Source organism: Haemorhous mexicanus, chromosome Z, assembly GCF_027477595.1.
Source record: "Haemorhous mexicanus isolate bHaeMex1 chromosome Z, bHaeMex1.pri, whole genome shotgun sequence".
In the NCBI taxonomy this organism is placed as follows: Eukaryota; Metazoa; Chordata; class Aves; order Passeriformes; family Fringillidae; genus Haemorhous; species Haemorhous mexicanus.
The window spans coordinates 77,804,644-77,823,067 of NC_082381.1; the positions used below are offsets into that span (position 1 = coordinate 77,804,644).

At 34.1% G+C, this 18,424-nt stretch overlaps 1 protein-coding gene across 8 annotated transcripts in view; it reads right to left on the reverse strand.

The window, feature by feature from the left end:
• NIPBL (NIPBL cohesin loading factor) overlaps window positions 1-18,424 on the reverse strand; it is a 157,709-nt gene that overhangs the window by 16,303 nt on the left and 122,982 nt on the right. For all 8 annotated transcript variants that reach the window (XM_059836606.1, XM_059836613.1, XM_059836610.1 and 5 more), the window contains 17 exons: window positions 18,134-18,365; window positions 17,309-17,460; window positions 16,642-16,722; window positions 15,468-15,568; window positions 14,287-14,425; window positions 13,998-14,080; window positions 12,816-12,948; window positions 11,767-11,910; window positions 8,163-8,252; window positions 7,702-7,916; window positions 7,498-7,600; window positions 6,528-6,626; window positions 6,290-6,436; window positions 4,599-4,733; window positions 3,274-3,372; window positions 1,668-1,721; window positions 412-520 (listed from right to left, as the gene is read on the reverse strand). In XM_059836606.1, coding sequence (XP_059692589.1) covers window positions 412-520; window positions 1,668-1,721; window positions 3,274-3,372; window positions 4,599-4,733; window positions 6,290-6,436; window positions 6,528-6,626; window positions 7,498-7,600; window positions 7,702-7,916; window positions 8,163-8,252; window positions 11,767-11,910; window positions 12,816-12,948; window positions 13,998-14,080; window positions 14,287-14,425; window positions 15,468-15,568; window positions 16,642-16,722; window positions 17,309-17,460; window positions 18,134-18,365 — 2,116 coding nt within the window. The remainder of the gene's footprint in view (window positions 1-411; window positions 521-1,667; window positions 1,722-3,273; window positions 3,373-4,598; window positions 4,734-6,289; window positions 6,437-6,527; window positions 6,627-7,497; window positions 7,601-7,701; window positions 7,917-8,162; window positions 8,253-11,766; window positions 11,911-12,815; window positions 12,949-13,997; window positions 14,081-14,286; window positions 14,426-15,467; window positions 15,569-16,641; window positions 16,723-17,308; window positions 17,461-18,133; window positions 18,366-18,424) is intronic.

Genomic DNA, 18,424 nt, shown 5'->3' on the forward strand with positions numbered 1-18,424 from the left:
ATCTGACTACCAAAGACTTGAAAAAAGAAGCAATGATGCATCAAAGACATCAACAGTTTTTATACTCCTTACTGTAAATGTTAGATTAGCCCAGCCAATGATTCCGATTACAAATACAGAACTACTAATGTAAATACAATTTGCAGTAATAGTTTTGGTTTTAGTGATCTGAAAGTTTGAACCAGCTATTTTAAAAGTAGTTCTATGATTGTGGTTAGCTATTCAAGATTAGGGAAGTTTTATTATTACACAGTACTTAAAATTTCATCAGTTAAGAACAATGATTTATTACAATCAGCTTTTAACAGGAATTCCAGAACAGTAATTTTTTGCAATGAAGTGACTTCAACAACTGTTACAGTATGATTTAAAAAAATCAAAAGATTTTAGCTGAATTTTAAATACTATTACCTGATAAAGATTCTTCATATTTAAGAATGTGCTCAACCAAATTGTCAACAAGTTGCGTACAGGCTTTCTTCACAGGTTTATATGAGGCATCCTCTTCTGACTTCAACAGCTATAGCAGATGAAAAAGAAAATGGTTTTGTGTTAAAGTTGCATTAATTTGCATAGAGTATATGCTGGTTTTATAACAATTACTACAGATACACAAGGATTTTAGAATACAAAAGTATTTAATTCTCCATAAAACTTACATAGTGAAGAAAAAATTACAGGAAGTATAAAAGCAATATAAGAAAAGAAAAAGTAACTGTAATAAAAATCCATAGTAGCTCTTCTTATTTTTTGCATCGGGATGAAAGCTGCTTTATGCTTAATGAAATAATGCAGAAACTAGCAGGAGTTAGAAGTTTTTGAAAATGCTTAGAGAAATAAAGTGCAAATTGAAAACAAATGTTTTTGATACTAAGCTAAAATACCAAAAGAGGATCTAACATAGCTGTACATCAACATTTTATTTAAACTTTTTACATATAAGTTTAGGTACTAAAATTGAGTTCATGAAGATTCTTCTAGTATCTAAGAAGGACTGAGACCATATTACAGCCTTTTCTTCAGAGAAGAGGCTCTTATTGAAGAGCCTTTGATTTACTTGATAACCTATTTTCATGACATTCCTGGAAAGAGAAGAATCAAAGGATTTTCTTGCTTGAAAATCAACCAGGGCATGCAAGAAGTAGAGAGTGATAACACAGGTTAAGAGATAAAAACTAACCAAGCTCAATTCTTAGAAATATAGGTATTAGATATAAGTAGAATATAATGCAGAACTAACTTATACTCTGAGATTCACTACTTCCATAAATTGTGTAAGAATACATTGGATGTGAAAATACATTTATCTATTGTTTACAAAACCTGACATCACTAGATACCTTATTTCAGAATTAAGTATCTTAACTGTGGGCTTTGTGTTATGTGAGTCGTTATTGAAGAACTAATCAAATTAAACAAACAAGTGATACTCCTCCCAAAATCAAGAAGCAAAGTATTTTTAATAGATCACTTGCAAAGATAGAAACTAATGCCAAAGAAAACTGCACCGAGAAGGACAGAAAAAAAGGTCAGATGTTAAAGAGCAGGAATTGAATTTGTCTGTTTTAGGACTGCTGTTGGAGTTCCCATCCTATGTGTTTTAGAAGCAAAAGGAACACTAAAATTCTAACAATGATTGTACTATATATTCAAAATTCATTACTTACATTTTGAAGAAGCTGTTCAAACCAATCATACCCTGTATCTCTACAAGCTGCAACCTATAAGTATTTTTAAGAATAAACTGGTTAATAAACAAGGCATCTGAGGAAAAATTATTTCAATATAGATATCATCTCAAAAGACCAGCATACATGCATACATCTCTATATGCATTAAGAACAATAGAGACCAGAAACTGTCTTCTGTATTTGAAAAATAGCTCCCACCATTTTAGTGACTCTAGAATTTGTATTTCATACAACACAAAGCCCACATGCTTCACTGGAGATTGCTGTCCCTAGTGCAAGATAAGCTTCCATTTTGTAGAAAATTTCGCACAAATTTACGTATAAATATAATTCTGACACTTTGAAAGCAGACAGGCATGTGTATCATAGAACCAGAAGATCTCTCAAGGTGGAAGGAATCCACAAGGTTTATCAAGTTCCACCCCGGGCCCTGCACAGGACATCTCAAGAGTCACAGAGCATTGTCCAAATCTTAAACTCTGGGTGCTGTGATCACTTCCCTGGGGAGCCTGTTCCAGGGCCCAACCACCTCCGGGGGAAGAACTTTTTGCTTTCACCCAATCTAAACCTCCCCTGACACAACTTCAGGTCATTCCCTTGTGTCCAGTCTCTGCGCACAGAGAAAAGTACCTGCACACACACAATACACCCCTGTTATTTAGGTGTGTGTATATGTATGCGTGTATGTGTGTGTGTGTATATATATATATATATATATATATATATATATACATATATATATATACACTCTTGTTTTTTTATAAACAGAACAAGCCTTCACTGGTATAATATATCAGGAACAGCAAACAGGTGGTTCAAATTAGAACTTGCAAAAGAACTGAGAATTAAACAGAAGTCAAATTGACTGACTTCTCCGACAGGAAAAATGCAAACTAGACAATAGTTTTTTAAAAAAAACTGTAAAGTAAAACGAGGTTTAAACCTATAATTTTAAGTAATTAAGTCAGTTTTTTAAATTTGAAAATTAGTACTTAAAATAATTTATATTAAAACATCTTTTCAGCACAGTGGTTTTATACAATGTATTTTCACAACAATTTTATCTAAAATAGATTTTGTTGTTTTGGAGATATGCTATTTAATTTGCTGCTCCTAAATAGTAAGATACAATTATGCAGACACCAGTTTACTCTGAGTAAAAACATGCCCCTCTATTTATTAAAACAGCTTACTAACTTTGCCAAATAAAGGTTATCAATTGTTTGAGGAAAATTTTCTTTTAAGAGACAAGTTCTTAGGTAGGCTTAACTATAGGCTGCTAGCAATTCCTGTAGAATGTTATATACAATAGAAATTGGTTGTGTTTTTACTGAACAAGTACTTAATAGAATCTGAATATAGCGTGGTCACAGTTATTATTGCCAGCACATTAATGAGCATTTAAAATTTCCTACAGCCTGCTCAATCACATGAATACTTTTTGGTGTACATTTCATGCCAGGAAATATAAAAAGGGAAACCATCTGACATATTCTTGTGTTCAAAAAAAATACAGATAATGTTCCTAAGACACTAAAATCAAAACTGAATTTTGCACACAACTCAGATTGGTTTAACATACCACATCAGTGATGTTTAGTATTTTCCTCGTCATTGCTTCTTTGTCATGGTGTGGAGTTGGAGTAAACCAGAGCTTCTGGAATGTCTCATTTACTAATTTCTGAAGGAAAATATAAAATATTAGCAGAAATAAATAAACTTACACTAGTATTATTTCTAATACATCTGTAGACAGATGTGCTGATGATCTGTGCCTTTTCATAAGGAATTACAAAAACGAGACTGTAGTAGGAAATGTTATCTGAGACAGACCCAGATCTACTAATACAGGACTTACACTGATCTCATGCCAAACTTCAGCAAAATGAAACAATGGGAACTGATGCTGCAGAAAACAAAGTTACCACCTAGTTTAAAAAACAGCGGTGACAAGGTGGGAAAGAGAGAGAAGCCAAGTCTCTACACTCAAATATAGGAAGTATGTTACCTTCCAATGCTTTTGAATGAAGAACAATATAGATTAGAATGCAAGTGAATAAAAATAATTCCAAAATTACTTCTCTTGCTTGGAACTGTTAAAAGCACATTGAACTTTATGCCTCCGTTTTTCTTATTGTTAGAAAGGTAAGAGGAAGGAGGGGAGAGAACATGGTCATCCTCTCTTTCCAGCAACACGCTGGCTCTAGCTGTTCATCTGCTTATTGATCAACAGTCTTCTCAGAAATCCACTTTACATTAATATACCTCAAGAGGTAAAAATATCTGCTGCAGCTTTGAAATTTTTAAATTTTACTGAAAGTGTGATACAAAATTACAAAAGCTGTGTCCCTAATTACAACAATTTTTAAATTATTTTGTCAAATTAAACAAGATAATAATTGTCAGCTTTATGATTTAACACATATTAGGTTTGTGCCCTTTGGGCACAAACACAAAGGGTAGAGTATGAGCACATAAGCAACATTTCAGGGGGAATAACTGCCTCACTGAACATTAGCACAGATTAATACTTTATAACTTTAATAATTACACATGGCATATATGAATGTCAAGTAGTTAATTTTTACTTAAAAACTATTGATTTGCAGAAATCAAAGTTTTAAATGCCAATTTCACATGTTAGAGAAGAGAAGCAAGAGAAAATACTTGCAAGAAGAAAAATAATCTCTGGAAAATATTTAAAATATTTTGATTGTCAGCAAGAAGATACAGAAAACAGAGGATAGAAAAGAAAGAGAAGTAAGTCAAAGAGAATTACAGAAAGATAAAATATCAGCTCTTAAAAATTCATAATTCATAACTATTACAAAGGAGAAATGAAATACTTTTTTAATTTTGTCAAAACAGGGAAATAATTAAAATTCTGAAGGATATGTTTCATTCTACCTTAATGCCTTCTTCATCATTGACTCTTCGAATCATTTTCACACACATTTCTGTAATTTTGGGAAAGGTTGGTTGTTCAATGCAGATATCCCTAAGTATTTTTATGACTCTTTTTCTGACACTGATACCAGTATCCTATGAAGAGAAAATAATTACACTCTTGAAAACAAATCAGAGACATTAATTTATGTTCTATATTAATTAATATTTGAAGATCACCCAATTTGACTTGCAAAATTTATTTAGAAAAGGCAACTAAAATCTTCTGGAATTCATTTATACAAAAGCCCAGCATAACTTGTTCTAATGGTTCTGGCTGAGGTCCCAGAATGCTGAAACACTTTCTCCATCTATACCCTCCCATCTAAGAGCTCATGATGTTGCAGTCCACTCATTTATTCAAGAACTTATGCCAGATATGGTGATGCTTTAGCTACTTTATTGGAACACACAAGATTCCCTATAGATTTGGATAGTATTACTTTAAGCCTTTGGATAAAGCTTATGGATAAGATACATGCAGGCAGTCATTTCCATTTTACTAGGCTTCATCTAAGGAGATAGATGAGGAGCTTCATTTCATATCACCTTGCTCAGAATCTGTTGAATCTGAACGTCATGTTCAACTGCTTTCTGTAGTATTGTATGCACATGACCTACTTCTCTCCAAAAGCCTTCACAAACTTGTTTTATCATGTAACTATAGCAAATGTGTAGTACTTGACTAAAATCCTGACGTGGATACTAGAAGTTAATGTTATCCAACAGTTAAATTAATACCGAACACCTAGAAAAAAACCCCACTTTTTTGTAAAAAAACTAATACACCTTTCAAAACACTTAAAATAGCATAGAAAAGCTGCCCTCAATGATCCATATTTCAGACTTCAAATATGCAGCAAAATTCCTTATTTTACTTTGTCCTGGTTAAAGCTAGGGTAGAGTTAATTTCTTCTCAGTAGGTGTTACAGTGCTGTGTTTTAGATTCAGAATGGGAATGGTGTTGATAACACACTGATGTTTTGGTTTTGGCTAAGTTGTGTTTATCCAAGTCAAGGACTTTTTTTCCCCTTCTTGTCTCATGTTCTGCCAATGAGGAGGTAGACAAAAGAAACTGGGAGGGAGCATACCAGGACAGGTGACCTGAACTGGCCAAAGGGATACTCCACACCACAGAATGTCATGCCTGGTATATAAACTATGGGGAGTTGTTAGAAAGCATAGCCAATCCAGGTTTGGGAACGGGGCTCTGGCATCGGTCAGCAGATGGTGAGCAACTGCTTTGTGCATCAATGGTTTGTTTCCTTTCTATTATCATTATTTATAATTTTATTGTATTTTACTTTGTTTTCAATTATTAAATAGTCTTATCTCAACATGTACATTTTACTGCAATCCCTCTGTCTCATTCCACAAGAGTGGGGATAAGAGATGTGGAGATTGAGTGAGGAGCTGCCTGATGTGCACTAAACTTCTACTTGGGCTTAAGCCATGTCATAGTTAATCTGAGCAATGTATGACTTTCTGTAGAAGTTCATCTTTCCCTAGAAGCAAGTGGTGCATTTGACAAGGCTGTCCTTAAAATCATGATGCCTCACCATTCAAACAATTCCAACTTAATTAACAGGCTCACTTAAAAGCAAATTTTCCAATGCCACTTATTTTACCATAAGTACCACAAGTCACCGTACCAATATTCTTTCAATCAGCATGTCGTAATACTGCTCAGCAAGCTGAGGACGACAGAGCACAAATCGGCCAAGCAGCTCCACAGCTGCTTCTCGTACACTAGTGGAGTTATCCATTAGCCGCCCATGAACTCCTCGCTGCATATCCAGCTAAAAAGAACAGATGAAACAAAGATTCAGAATAAGAAATAAAAATTTATTTTAAGGGTGATATGTGCATGGTAGATATTTTCCTTTTTACCCTGGCTAGAATGCTGGGGTCTACAGCAACAACCTCAGACAAACACTTCATGGCTTTTGTTCGAACAGCAATTGCATTTTCACCAAGTACACGCAGAATCTAGAAGAGAACAAAAACAAAGATTCTATTGTTTTGGGAAGGTACCAAGTAATAATTACGAGCAAAAATGCACCACAATAACAAACAAATAATATTACTAAAATAGTAATAACTAAAAGTTGAGTTTATCTTCTCAGAGAATAAAAAGGTGCATACAAGTGATGTTTCATGTCACTGAAAACCAAACATGAATGTTTACCAAGATTTTATACTTCTCTAAAATTGTTTATAAGGTTCTAAATTTAAATTCTATTTTTGTCATTCAGTTGTGGCTTTTGCCATGGTTCTTTTAACAGCAAAGTTGGACAAGGGCATTCTAAGAATGGCTCTGTATGCAGACCAATTTAAGTAGTGCAACCTAAACTAGTACTGAATTTCCAACATGTCACTGTGCCAGCGTTAGTGCCCTTCTCCCAGAAAAAGCAAGAAACTACACTGGTTAAATAGCAGGTTCCAAAGTGACAGCAATGTGCACTGCAATCAACTGGCTAATCCAGCTTTTACTTTCATATCAAATTAAGCTCAATTTCATGTGTTAATCTTACCAAAGGAATAAGCATTTTACAGAAGCTATGAAAATTATTTCAGCACTTTGTGATGATCTTCTTACTGTGTGCATACTGTGATTAAGCCATAACCATACATGAATAAATAAAATAATTTGTGCACATTATAACATACAAAACACATGCAAGAAAACAAAACCTAATAATTTTTACCATCAACACAGAATATGAAAGCACATGGTGTTATCATGGTCTGTAAATACCTCTGCTCAACAATGGACAGATAATAACATATAGCTGTGAAAGTGTTTGGAACTAGAATGCAACTGTCTCTCACTATACTAAGACTTCCAGTCACAATTTACCTGTGTCAAATAAATATCGAAGCTCTGGGCAAACGGCCTCATAGAGGCCAAGTAGCGAACAATCAAACATGCATCTTCATAGTCCACAGTATCAGAATTCATCCTGAAATAAATTCCATGTGTTAATCAGGACATGTTCACAAAAAAATTATTTAAAACATCAAATGCATGGCTAATAAAGAAGAAAGTGGTACTGAAACATACTTTAATGTGCTGAACTGAGATGGAGCAGTTTTAATGATGCTGCGAAGAAACTTTTTGCGACTTTCTGCTCTATGCATGATTTGTCCTGTGGTCTCAACATCTTTTGCATGATGAGTTCCTTCAGACGAATCCTCATCCTTCTGAGATTTAATTGCTTTTTCTGTCTCCATAGTTGTATCACGGAACCACTGAGCTACATAAAACTTCCGAGAAAACTGGAGAAATAGACAGTATGAACAGAAAACAAAACCAACAGATACAGAAAAAGAAAATTAACAGATTTATAATGAAATTTAGGGAATCTAATGCATCAACATTATTTAGGAAAACACAATCAACAGTATATGTTAGGGTGACAATTTAACTGAAGCACAAATATATATAATAAAAAATAATTTTCTTCCGTACATGTTACTGAAATTATTTATATACATCGCTGATGAAAGAAAGCTGAAATTTACCACTAATGATGCATCAATTTCTGTGTTCTCATCCAGATAATCCAGTAAAGCCTTTTGGAGCTGTTGAATTTCATCATCTCCTCCTGAAACCTGTTAGAAGCAGAAAGATGCTTATAAACAAGAATATTGCACAGTCATAATTACCATCTGAAAATCTGTATGTCCACATACAAAATACATTGATGTCGGTTGTTTGCATAATTGTAAAGCATTAGTAATTTTTTAACCAATTAGTTACAAAGTAGAAAAATATTAAGATCAGAATAAGACTGGTTTTAAAAGAGACTGACTGATTTGGTTAGTTTTCTTTCTGTGATCTTGCATGATGACCCTCTGTCACTGAAAAATTAAAAAAGGGTGAAATCCAGAAAACACCTTTATTTCCTCAATATTACACTGAAACACCCAGATCCTAGCAGTTGCTGATGTTACAGTAGAAAGTGGTATTATTCTTTTACCCCAAAATGAATGAGTTCAAGAGTTAAAAGCATGCCTACAAGACATATAATACTGATTAGGTTTATATATACATACATATATATATATAAAAAACACCCTGATGTACAAATTGTGAGTAGAAATTCTGGCCTTTGAAAAACCTGAAATTGTGTAGATAACTGGCTTAATATAAGGATTGCTTGATGCTTAACTGCCCAACTACTATCTAACAAATACAAATCCCAGAACAAACAAAGAGAAACTGTGAATCCTTTAAAAATAATATTCAATAATCAAAATGAAAGTAGAAGAATAATTTTTGGCTTTAAATTCTCCAGCCAGAAAAAAAATTTTCTTTGTCAGCAATGAAACTTCTAACTTAAAACCATCTTCAGTTCTGTACTAACAGCATTGACTGAGAATCTTGATACATGTGCAGCACGTAACATAGCTTGAAAACATCAGCAAGCAGAGAAAAGTAACATTAAAAAGTCCAAAACATCTGTGTATCAAGAAATAAACTAATGAAAAGCATGCACAAGTGTTCAAATAAACTGGACAATCTATTTCTAAAAAAAAGATACGGTTTGAAAATGTCAAAAGAGAATAGATTTTCCTCTAAAACCTCTTCTGTGAATCATGGGTGAAAACTACAGCAGGGAGCACGACATGCATTTATCAATCATTGACTAATAGCATAGTAATTATATCAGAACGCAGAAGAAAATATCCAACAGAAGTATTCAATTTAGCAGGGAAGAAAAATCTGCAAAGTTGTGAGCTAATTTCTGAATAACTAGCTAATAATTTAAGTTTCTGATGACAACAGCAAATGGATTTCTTATTTTCTTGCCAATTGACCAGGAAAGTGAAGCTCAGCTGTACTGTACACATTGCTCTTCTCTTACAAAATTATAAGTAACACAACAGTCTACCCTAATTGATAGTACTGTATAGAACACACTTTCCACAATGCATGGATGGTACTGTCTACCATTACAAATGTTAAGTTTTCTGAGAAACTGAAAAAAAAAAAAGTTTTAACACTTAATTGCCCACAGCAATTTTGTTTTATGCAGATGCCAATGTCTTGCAGCTTCCTGATCCTGCAAAAACCCAAAACAAAACAGAAAAATTCAGGTCACTGCGCAGGTATATATCTTTCTAGAATATTTTTCAATACTACTACAACTTCTGAGGATAAGAAAAGAGAAAAGAATTCTTCTGAAATACTTTCTCACTAAGCATAATGTAAAATTGTCAGAATCACTGTCAACAGAGGAGAATTATAATCCCCTATCATACAAAAGTATAAATTATCTTATGCCATGGACATAAAGATTTGACACTGTATGTTGTAGAATATTCTAATAGAAAGAAATTATGGGAAGAATCAGTCTCATAAAGGAGGAGATAACTTTCACTCTTTAATTGAATGCCTGAAAAGTATACAAGTTTTTCCTTCAATATAAATTTAATGGTCATTATAAAGTATGTGTAATAGGTCTGTAGTCTTTTTAGGGAAGTGAAAGGGAAATCCTGACAAAAGTTAGTTCAGAAAGAAATGTATAGTGTCCATAAGTAAAATGAAAGTCCTCATTTATAAAAGGGCACATGGGACATGAGACTTTCTCATATTATGTATTGTATAGAGCTCAAATGTATACCCTGCTTTAGCATATGTTGCCACTCTTGCAGATTTTGAGCAGCATTAGCAGAAATCCAAATATGGGCTCTTTAATGAAAGACTTCGCTTGGTTCGGTTTTGGTAGTGGGGGGCGCTACAGGGATAGCTTCTGAGAGAAGCTGCCAGAAGCTTCTTCAACGTCCAGCAGAGCCAGTCCCTGGTGGCTCCAAAGACGGAAGTGCTGCTGGTCAAGGTTGGGCTAATTAGAGATGGTAAAATGTCTCTGTGATAACATATTTTAGAAGAAAGAACGAAAAAGTTATTGTTCAGATGTAATTGTAACCAGAGCAGAGTGGGGTGAGAACACGTGAAAGAACAGTCTACTGACACAAGGGTCAGTGAAGGAGGAGGGGAAGGAAATGTTCCAGGTATTGGAACTGAGATTCCTCTGCAGCCTCTGGAGGAGCCACACCAGAGCAGGTGGGTGCCTGAGAGGAGCCTGTGAGCCTGTGGGAGACCTGTGGGAAGAGGGCCCTGCTCCCAGGCTGGAGCAGCTGTCCCTGAAGGACTGCACCCCACAGAAGAGTGACCCAGTGCTGCAGTGTTTGAGGGCTGCTGCTGCCCCTGGGATGGACTCACACTGCAGAAAGTTGCAGGGAGCTGCTGTCCATGAGATGGAGCCATGCTGGAGAAGTTCATGGAGAAGTGCCTCCCACAGGAGGGACCCCACGGTGCAGTAGGGGAATGACTCCTCTCCCTCAGCAGCGAGAGAAGCCTCGGGTGACGAACTGACCACAACCCCCACTCCTGTCTCCTTGCACTGCTGGGGTAGGATGTACAGCTGGGAGGGAGGGAATGGGATGGGAAAGGTGTTTCTAAAGGGTTTATTTAAGTTCTCATTATCCAGATCTGATTGTGTTAGTAATAAATTCACTTCATATCTCTAAGTTGATCCTGTTTTGGCTCTGTTGGTATTTGGTGAGTGATCTGTCCTGGTCCTTATCTCAATCCATGGACCCTTCCTTACATTTTCTCTCCCCTGTCCAGCTGCAGAGAGGAGTCACAGCAGCTTGGGTGAGGGCCTGGCACATTTGCAAGTTCAGGAAAAAACACCAAAACACCCCCAAACCCTCAAATTATACCATGTAAAAACTAGCCCTGCAAGACCAATAGATTAACTCTCTAAATTATGTATTTGAGTGCCAGATGCTCAGGTTCCATTTTGCAATAGCAAATGCAGGCTCATATGTATTTTTAAGGCTTCTTAAGATAGAATCCAACTGTTACTCAATTATTTCCTCAGTATTGTCAAGAAAACTGACTAACCACTGTAATTAATTAATGGGATCACTACAGAAATCGTGCAATGAAGGCATAAGTTAACAAATGTGATACTTATAAATTGTGTATATTTGATTCAGAAACCTAAACAGTCAATTAAGACTGATTCTCCATAATATAATTTTTCAAGTATATTTAAAAATTTCAAGCATTTGAGTGGATAGATCTCCATCTAGCTGTCGTGGATGTCTCACACACCTGTTTGAGGATTCTGGCTAAAGATCCTTGATCCATTTTGCTAGTGACTGCATCTTTCCTCAGTCTTGCTGCTACAGTTCCAAGGTAGTCAAGAGATGCAACTCTTAATGCCATTTCTGTGGATTTGTTACTGAACTGGTGAACCTAAGAAAAGCAGAATAGACATTTAAAATTAAATATTTATGCCACAGAGATTCTTCTCACAAAATATTGCTTTACCTTACTAAAATTTCCACCTAACTTCCATATTGCATAAAATTATATAATTTACCATTAAATCACACATACATTACTTACTTTATATAAATACTTCTTTTTTATTGGGTCTCTCTCGTTCTACAAACATGTCTGTCAGAGTTTTTTTAAACACATATTTTCATTACACAAACTGGACACTAGCACAGCAGATCTCCAACAGCAGAGATTTTAATTACCATAATGCTACCTCCTCATTATTCTCACAAATATAAAGCAAGATTTTACCAAGAACAAGACCATACAATACTTTTTCAAAAAGCAGCTCAAGTTACTGTATTAATTACATTATAATACTAAAGAGCAATAGTCAAAAACCACACTAACACAAGCATTCCCATTCTGTAAAATGTCATAAGAATTTGCTGTAGTTGTAAAAAACCAAACCATAGAGTTGTTTTCTGGTTCTGTGCTAAGGGAATAGTCCAGAGGAGATACTTAATATGTATAAGTCAGCTGGTAAGCTGACTTTACTCCAAATAAATTTATGCACTTATAAGATGCTATGAAATGACACTTTTTAATGTTGAAAATGTAATCAAATAGTGAAACTAGACTTCCAAGAGAAACTATACATACAATTTTTAACAAGTTCATATGATTGATCCTCTAACCAAAATTCTATTATTTATTTATTGCATAGCAGTGTTACATGCAAGGAAATCCTTACATGCTGCATGTGTGTCAACAATCAGACAGCATTCCTACAGTAGTAGTGTTTGTTTAGCAGAAATAAACAAGTCTTCATTGTAAAAAGAAATTAATTAATATAATTAAAAACAAGAATCCCTTACCAATAGCCTTCCTAGTAAGCTAAGTAGCAACTCTGCAGCTGGCCATTCTGGTTTATTGACTGTTGAAAGAAGATCTTGAATAAAGTTCTCAAACAGTGGCCTGTAATCTTCCTCCCCTTGTTTACTGCCACACCTGTTAACAAGAAAATGCTTTTTGTAAGCAAATTTAGCAGCCATAAAAACTTTTTTATTTTGATATAAACAGAAGCAATTCTATGTTTAATCAGAAAAAACAGTTTTATGCAATTCCAGGAAAACAAATCTGTAATACTAGAAGAAAATTTGTTTTATTTGTTTGTAGAGAAACAGCTTACACAGTTATCCCTCCAAGTTGTGTGTCTAAAATGTCTAATCCATGACAGAAGAATTTTGTTGCTAAGATTTTTATTTTTAGCTTTAAGTCTGTTTTTACTTCGATAGACAAAGTAGGTAGAATTATAAAAATGAAGCTAGAGTAGGATATTTAAGAGTTGGTAAGTTTATATTCTCTAAGCTTGGTTTCGTTTATCTGATAGTGATAGCACATTTCAGTATTACAGTTGACAAAGGTTATAATCAGAATGCTAAAAGAACACCAGCCAAACAACTAACAAACCAAACCAACAACAAAAAGCCACCAAAAGTTAAAATACTGATACTTTTTGACTTCTATATATAATTCCTAAATTTAACATCAGAAGCATGCAATTTCTAGATAGTTTATTAAACAGTTTTCCAGCTTGATGTGAAAAAGTTTTATTGATACAATAGAAACCTAAAGACTTGTTCTTTGAAATCGTATAGTTAATTCAGGTACATTTTTAATTCCTTTTTGAGCTATTGATACTCTTTAGCTCAGTGAAAGTAATTTTTAGGCTTTTTATATCTGATGACCGAATCAGCATGATTTCACCACTTAAATATTTGCTCAGCTTTCCCTTTCAGGCTTCAGGTAAGTTAGAGACCCATAATAAAGGAATTCTATATGAACTGTGAGACAGCTTCATAAAGTATGCAAAACACTGCAGAATTGCTCTTCTACAAACATTTTTGTCTAGGCAAGAAGCTCTCTTAGGCATTTATAAAGTATATTATTATAAATAACTTTATGAATAGGTATTTATCACTGTTCAGTGGTCAGGTTTTAAAGTATTTATTTGGAGATGGGTTTATAAATACACTAAAGAATGCAACAGTACTTACTTCTTAAGAAAAATAGAAAGGAAATTTTGTGCCGTCCTCATGGCTGTTTCATATGAGTTAGTAATAAGCACATCTTGATCCACCTAAAAATAGCAAGATAAATTTGTCTATTATCTCAGCATAGATCTGTGATTTCCAGATCAGCATTTCTTATGCATCAAAAATTTACAGCAGACGTAAAATTACAATGCTTGATTACTACAGCACTGTAGTAATGTAGTATACCTACGAACATACATAAGCAATTTCTGCACACACACACAAAAAAAGGCTTTAACAAATATCTTACTTTCTTATTTGATTCCTCCTCTGAATTAGAATCCTTTTCAGCTGATGGTAAGTGCACCACACACTGAATAAGTTGCAGAACTAGTGCTGTTACCATCTGAATGTACATAGGCTCTCCATCAGTGTCACTGCTGTTTAATCTGTTAATAACAAAAGACAGTTTTAACACTAAAAGTAAACAGAAAAGGACAAAACACAAGAAAAAGTTTTGCTCCTAAGTAGTATCTTTCAAAAATTATTTGAAAGATAGATATTTCACAGCTAGAAATCCACATTCTGGACATTCATATATTAATTTGCTTCTTTTTATGCAGTGTAACATTTGACCTAACAAAACAAGTAAGTATTGTTCTTGTACAGAAGAAGTAAACTGAAACAGCACACAGTTCACTGGCTGAAACAGCTACAGGAATATTTAATAAAACATCTACCTGCTAAAATACTTAATAATAAGCTTATTAGGTCTAACACCATGTTCACTCCAACACAACACAAGAAAACACACCAAACTGTTGATGTAATAATTTTTCTGTAGTATTTAATGTATGTGAAATGTATGGGACTTTCAGAAAAGAGAAAATAGTGACCATGACCTACACTGACTTTTACAAGGGCTACACCTACAATCTGCAGCAGCATTGCATACTACAAACTTCAGCAGGCAACTGTCTTAAGCTGATAAGAAGACTATGTTTCTCCCTTATGTAACCTCAGAAATAGTATGAGTTTGCTGCCCATACACACACCAACACCACCTTACTGCTATACTTAACAACATAAAAAGGTGGTAAACCCTGATGTATGAGATGATATGGATATGAAACTGATTCCCTTCCTGAAAAGAGTGCTCTGAGTGTATCCTCAAAGCAATTCAGCCAAATTTTCCTAAAAAGATTTAGCAATGAAGAAATTCTGTAACTCCATACAAACAGAATTAAAGAATTGACCCACAAAAAATAATCCTCAACGCACACTAACATTACAACCATTCACATTCTGAGTAAGAAAAATAATGTTTCAATTATTTTTGTAAGTAGGTACTAAAGTGATAGCATAAAATTATGAAATTATTATAAGACATTTGACGAACAATTTGTTTTGAAATCTCAACCTGCAAAAATCTTACATTTACAAAACTATTAATGCTATAGTCTACAAGTTATTATTTACATCACAAGTTACCTGAAGTTTCTCAAACTCCTCTTGCTAGTTGGTAGTCGTGCAAGGGAAGTGAAAATTTCTTCTAATATTAGCTGTCTATGTTTTTCATACCGGGAGAACACCTATTTAATATTTACATGATCATTAGATAATGATTTATTGTTACATAAAATATAGCTTTTAAAATATATTGTAAATAATTATATGACAGCATATACTTCTCATGACTCTTCAATAAATTACAATTCACCTTACTATTAATGCGTTGCTTTCTCAATACAAGCATTTCTTTAAAAATTACATAAAAACTTTTCCAAAAAGAGATTTAAAAAAAATCTTTATATAACTTAAATGTGTAATAGGTCTTGAAAGACCTATTCTATTTAAAATATTTTTGTCAATGGTATAACACAGTACATAGGAAAATCAAACAGTATAATACTAAGCTTTTGGACTTAGTGTTTATTTCTCTCAGTACAAAGGAAAACTGTCATAACACAATTTACGTGAACACATGTAGGTTGCAGAGTACCTTTGAGAAAACAGTTTTACTTCACATACCAGGCTTTACTGTTAATGCCTGACATGATATGTTCTTTCTATTTATAGAATCAGAACTGTTGATTTTGCCCCCGCTTTTGTTTGGGCAGAATACCTAAGTATATCATTCTTACAATGATTAAAATCTCCCACTAGAACAAGGACATTTGTGTTCCACTACATTTTTCTTGAAATAATATTTTACCCATCCTGTGATTTTTTTCAGATAGTCACCTCTTCTGAGGAAAATGATTTGTTCTATCATACAGAAACACCATACTAGTTCTATGACTTATGCAATAAGTTCAAATCTGAACATAGGAAATAATAAAAACCACATAGCTAGGATTAAAGATTAAAAATAAAGAGATTTCTTAAAATAAAAAAGGGACAGGTAAGAGGAAGGAGTTTACACTTTACACTGGGAGTCAAAGTTAAGAAGCTTCTTGCTTGAAGTAGGCAATTTCTTTCTATACAGTACTCAGCAAATAGGGGCAGCTCAGGTAGATACAACACTATTTCCATATTATGATATCAAATATAGCATTAATTCTACACTCAAATTCTCTACCAGAGGGAAAATACAGCTTATGTAACTACCCTAAGAAATCTCAGCAGGACAGGCACAAGAACCCACAAATTAGAAAGTACTTACTGCAGTCACTAATTTGATGGCACATAACTGTAGCTCACTGACATTTTCTACAAAGAAAGGAGTTATTCCCATCGATGACACCTATCAATGGATAGAAGTTATTTTAAGTATATAGGACTAACAAATTGGTACTTAGGCAGTTTCACAAGCTGGTTATTCATTCAGCAGGTAAGGCATCCAACAATTACTTCATATTATTTGCAAATAAAGTTATTAAATTAAGGCACAGGTCTTATGAGGAGTGGCTGAAAGGGGTATCAGGTTGTTTAGTGTGGAGAAGAGGCTTCAAAGGAGGCCTTATAGTCCTCTATAAGACCCTGAAAGGAGTGTGTAGTAAGGTGAGGCTGGTCTCTTCTCCCAGCTAACAAGTGATAAGACAAAGGAAATGGGCCATGAGTTGTGCCATGGATAGTTTAAATTAGATCTTAAGGATCTTTTCCAAAGTAAATGATTCTACTACTCTATACCTCAATACATGCAGGTTTAACTTAAATGCAGAAGAGAAGATGCAAATGACATACTACACAACAAATTAGTCACTCCGATGTTAAGAATTCAAAAGCTTGTACTGATTTCAAACTTCATGTCGCTGAGACAATTATATTTCACATTTACTCTAGGAAAAGCAAAGCTAACATTTTTGGACAGGAATTCTGAAAAAACCTACCTGAAGAATAGTTGTATCAGTGAGAAGCTGTATCTCCAGCAACTCTGACAAGCTGCTGACAATGTCACAAACTTTGTTGTACAACATCACTATTACTCTTTGCTTGTGGGTGGAACACTTGGCACGCTTTGCTTTTGAACTTAAAACACCACCTAGAAAATAAAATACATATTCATTAATAATTTCAGTGTTTCAAATACTAGAAAGATGATCTTCCTCACAAAGTGCCCCAAAAACAACTGCATGACTACAGCTTTGCAAAAGCCATTTAGAAAACTACTCAGTAGTATCAGCTCGAAAGCAGGAATTTCACATGATAAATATTTTTCATAATTACTCTAAATGCTGGACCTGAGATTTTTAAAAAGGATCTTGAAATTCGAGCCATGCATCTGTAGGTATGTACATGAAAACAAAAGGCTAGAAGCTAAATCCTTTTCCTTGAAACAAATCATTATATACATGGCTATACATGGCTAGTCATATTTCATATTACTATGAAGTCACTTATTTCAACACATAATAATTATACATAAAAGTTGAACTTCAAACTTCTAAATAATTTGGTTACATTGACATTATTACAGTAAACCAAGGTGCTACATGACTAAGTTCTTCAGATGACACATTTCATTGTTTTTTTACTCTGTTTCATCAGCTTCAAACTAACAGTGCATTAATTCAGGATACTCTATGTGATAAGAAAGTACTATCAGTATAAAAGCTGCATACAAAAACTCTTATTCCAGAAAGTCATTTGAATCATCATCCAGTAGATTAACTTTTTATAGCTTTTAATATGGAAAGATTTCTTAGCATACTAACCACCATGAGGATCCACTCTATACACAGGATCATACTGAGGATAGAGAGTGTTCTGCAAATGAAATTTTGTGTACTGAATAACTCTTTCTATTACGTCCTCAATATATACAGCTTTAGGCATATTTGGTGATGTCATAATATTGATAGCAGTAAGACAAGCATCAGCAGATTTTGTCACTCTTTCCATAATAAGATCACGCCATAATCTCTCCTCATCTTCAGTGTCATTATTCTGCAACAGACAAGAAAAATAGGAGAGTATGAACAAAAAAACCCAAATTTTTATTCTGA